Source organism: Helianthus annuus, chromosome 14 (assembly GCF_002127325.2).
Source record: "Helianthus annuus cultivar XRQ/B chromosome 14, HanXRQr2.0-SUNRISE, whole genome shotgun sequence".
NCBI lineage: Eukaryota > Viridiplantae > Streptophyta > Magnoliopsida > Asterales > Asteraceae > Helianthus > Helianthus annuus.
This window is the reverse complement of record NC_035446.2, coordinates 125,649,746-125,652,412: the sequence shown is the minus strand read 5'-3', so window position 1 is coordinate 125,652,412 and position 2,667 is coordinate 125,649,746. Positions and strand designations below refer to the sequence as shown.

Genomic DNA, 2,667 nt, shown 5'->3' with positions numbered 1-2,667 from the left:
AGCTTGGTGCCCACCAATATCGAATTGGTACTAGTATCGAAAATACCAGTTACGGTACCAGTATATGAAGGTAAAAAACGGTAGCGAACCGCTACCAGGAACGCCAAAAGTCGTATCGAATTGGTACTTAAGATCTTTCGGTTCGGGAAATTCGGTAACGGTATCCAGTATCATTTGCTCATCTCTGACCACAGGTTTCATACGAACAACATTATTACCATACAACTTTTATGGTTGATTTTCTTTTGGTTATCTTTTAGTGTTTTTTTCTATATTTTATTTTTATTCTTGTCAGCGGTTTCCGTGCGCAACGCGCTCGTAATGATTTTAAAACACATGTAAATACAGACTAAACAACAAAAGAAGTTCGCCGCAACGCGGCGATAGTAAAAAAACTAGTAAAAATTAATTTTGGGAGAAAATTAAAAACGACAATGATAACCAATTGTTTCTTTTTTTTGAAAAGTAACCAATTGTTTCTTTAATTATTTAACGAATATATCTGAAAAATAATTACTTGTTTTTTACAAAGAAAAATGAATAAATAAAAAACCTTGGTTTTTCAAAAGATCAAAAACCTTGGTTTTTCAAAATATATAATATTGGAACGAGTAATTACTGCTCTGGAAAAAAACCTTGGTTTTTCAAAATATAATATTGGAACGAGTAATTACTGCTCTGGAAGAAAGAGAAACCTCTACAAAGCCCAAATCTCTCCCTAGAAAAAATCACCGAATAGGTTTCAACGATAACCGCTACTCTCTCTCTCTCCACCGTTTCATCACACACACCACCACCGATGGCCGCCGCATCATCACCACGCGAAGACAATGTATACATGGCGAAACTCGCCGAACAAGCCGAACGCTACGAAGAAATGGTTGAATTCATGGAGAAAGTCGTCGCCGCCGCAGACGGCGGCGAAGAACTCACCATCGAGGAGCGAAACCTCCTCTCCGTCGCCTACAAGAACGTGATCGGAGCACGGAGAGCTTCCTGGCGTATCATCTCATCAATCGAGCAGAAAGAGGAGAGCAGAGGCAACGAAGCTCACGTTTCGACCATCCGTGATTACAGATCTAAGATCGAGTCGGAGTTATCTTCGATCTGTGATGGTATTCTGAAGCTTCTGGACTCGAAGCTGATTGGATCTGCTACTAGCGGTGACTCTAAGGTGTTCTATTTGAAGATGAAAGGTGATTATTACAGGTATTTGGCTGAGTTTAAGACTGGATCTGAGAGGAAGGAAGCTGCTGAGAATACTCTGTCTGCTTACAAAGCGGCTCAGGTTAGGGTTTCTGACTTTTTGATTGAGATTCAGTTGACTTATTTTGTTAGATTATGTTGACTTAGTAAATTGTACATCTAATGTGAAGTTATTTATCTGCTGCTTTGTGAGATTGATTTTTCATCATTTGTGCCCTAGTTTGAGAAAGGAGAACTTGCGCTTTTGTTTGCGAATCGATTGAGAATTAGAATATCGTGTTTCATGATGTGATAGTTGACTGATGTGTTGGCACTTGGATTCCTGAACAAGATATGTTCTAGTTTAAAATGAGATGTAAATTATGTATATTCTGTCATACAAGATTAGTGATGCGAGTTCTTAAAGGGTCATGGTTGCAGGATATTGCGAATGCAGAACTGGCTCCAACTCACCCGATCCGTCTTGGACTGGCGCTTAACTTCTCTGTGTTCTACTATGAGATCTTGAATTCTCCTGACCGTGCATGTAATCTTGCGAAACAGGTGAGGAATAATAACTGAGCTGTATACGGTTATCATTTTCTGAATTACTCTGAAGTTATCATTTCACTGAGGATGTTTGAAGTTTGCTAATGTTTAATTTGTGATCTGCTAGGCTTTTGATGAAGCAATTGCAGAATTGGATACCCTAGGAGAGGATTCCTACAAGGACAGCACCCTGATAATGCAGCTTCTTCGTGATAACCTCACGTTGTGGACCTCAGACATGCAGGTTGGTTTTTATCTTTTTGTTTGATCTTTAAATTCTTAGGGTTCTTGCTGCATATGTATTAACTGTCAACTGTAATGCTGGTTTTATTCAGGATGACAGTGCCGAGGAAATTAAAGAAGCACCCAAGGCCGACGAGTAACAACTTTTCTCTCGTCTTCAAGACCGTACTGTGGTTTGTAATTGTTTGCTTTTCGATTGAAAAAATGCTACGCGTTGCGAGTGTCTACTCTTTAGCTGTAGGAATTTTATGCATTTCTGTTCTGAATATTATGCTTAATTGACTTCCAAGTTCCATCCTTGCAATACTTTCTAGGTTGTGATTTTATAAGTACTAATTAATATTTGTGGTTATACGTACAAGTATCTTTGATTTACTCTTGATTGTTAAATTTACCCAAGTGGTTGATAAAGTTCTTTCTTTTGGCTATCACAATTTCTGTCTGGCCTGTTAGATGTGTTTATTATTTTTTGCATTATATTAATTACTTAGACAGGCTGTAAAGTGTGGAAGTGCATTATGTTTTGACTGCTTTGCAGGAAGGTATGAATCTAATGGTTTGCACTTTTGGTCCCTTTTGCTACTTTACAGTTGGATAGGTTTTGATAATGTTTAATGAGAGATGTTGACAAGAATCCCACTTAGGGGCATTCCTTTTTTTTGCCCTCATTTAATTGGGCTCATCGTGTCC

The 2,667-nt window shown here is 38.4% G+C and overlaps 1 protein-coding gene across 1 annotated transcript; it reads left to right on the top strand.

Annotated features, from left to right (window-relative positions):
- Positions 1-609: 609 nt before the first annotated feature.
- Positions 610-2,352, top strand: LOC110909310 (14-3-3-like protein). Its single transcript, XM_022154341.2, has 4 exons — positions 610-1,288; positions 1,627-1,749; positions 1,862-1,978; positions 2,070-2,352. Exons 1-4 carry the CDS (start codon positions 800-802, stop codon positions 2,115-2,117), a joined length of 777 nt encoding a protein of 258 aa, XP_022010033.1. The 5' UTR covers positions 610-799; the 3' UTR covers positions 2,118-2,352.
- The last annotated feature ends 315 nt before the right edge of the window (positions 2,353-2,667 follow it).

What these genes read in the sequence shown, in the direction of transcription:
- LOC110909310 (XM_022154341.2), top strand. Translation starts at nt 800, where the DNA reads ATGGCCGCCGCATCATCACCACGCGAAGACAATGTATACATGGCGAAA. An exon ending in CTGCTTACAAAGCGGCTCAG is followed by an intron (nt 1,289 to 1,626) that starts GTTAGGGTTTCT and finishes TCATGGTTGCAG; the next exon opens with GATATTGCGAATGCAGAACT. An exon ending in CATGTAATCTTGCGAAACAG is followed by an intron (nt 1,750 to 1,861) that starts GTGAGGAATAAT and finishes GTGATCTGCTAG; the next exon opens with GCTTTTGATGAAGCAATTGC.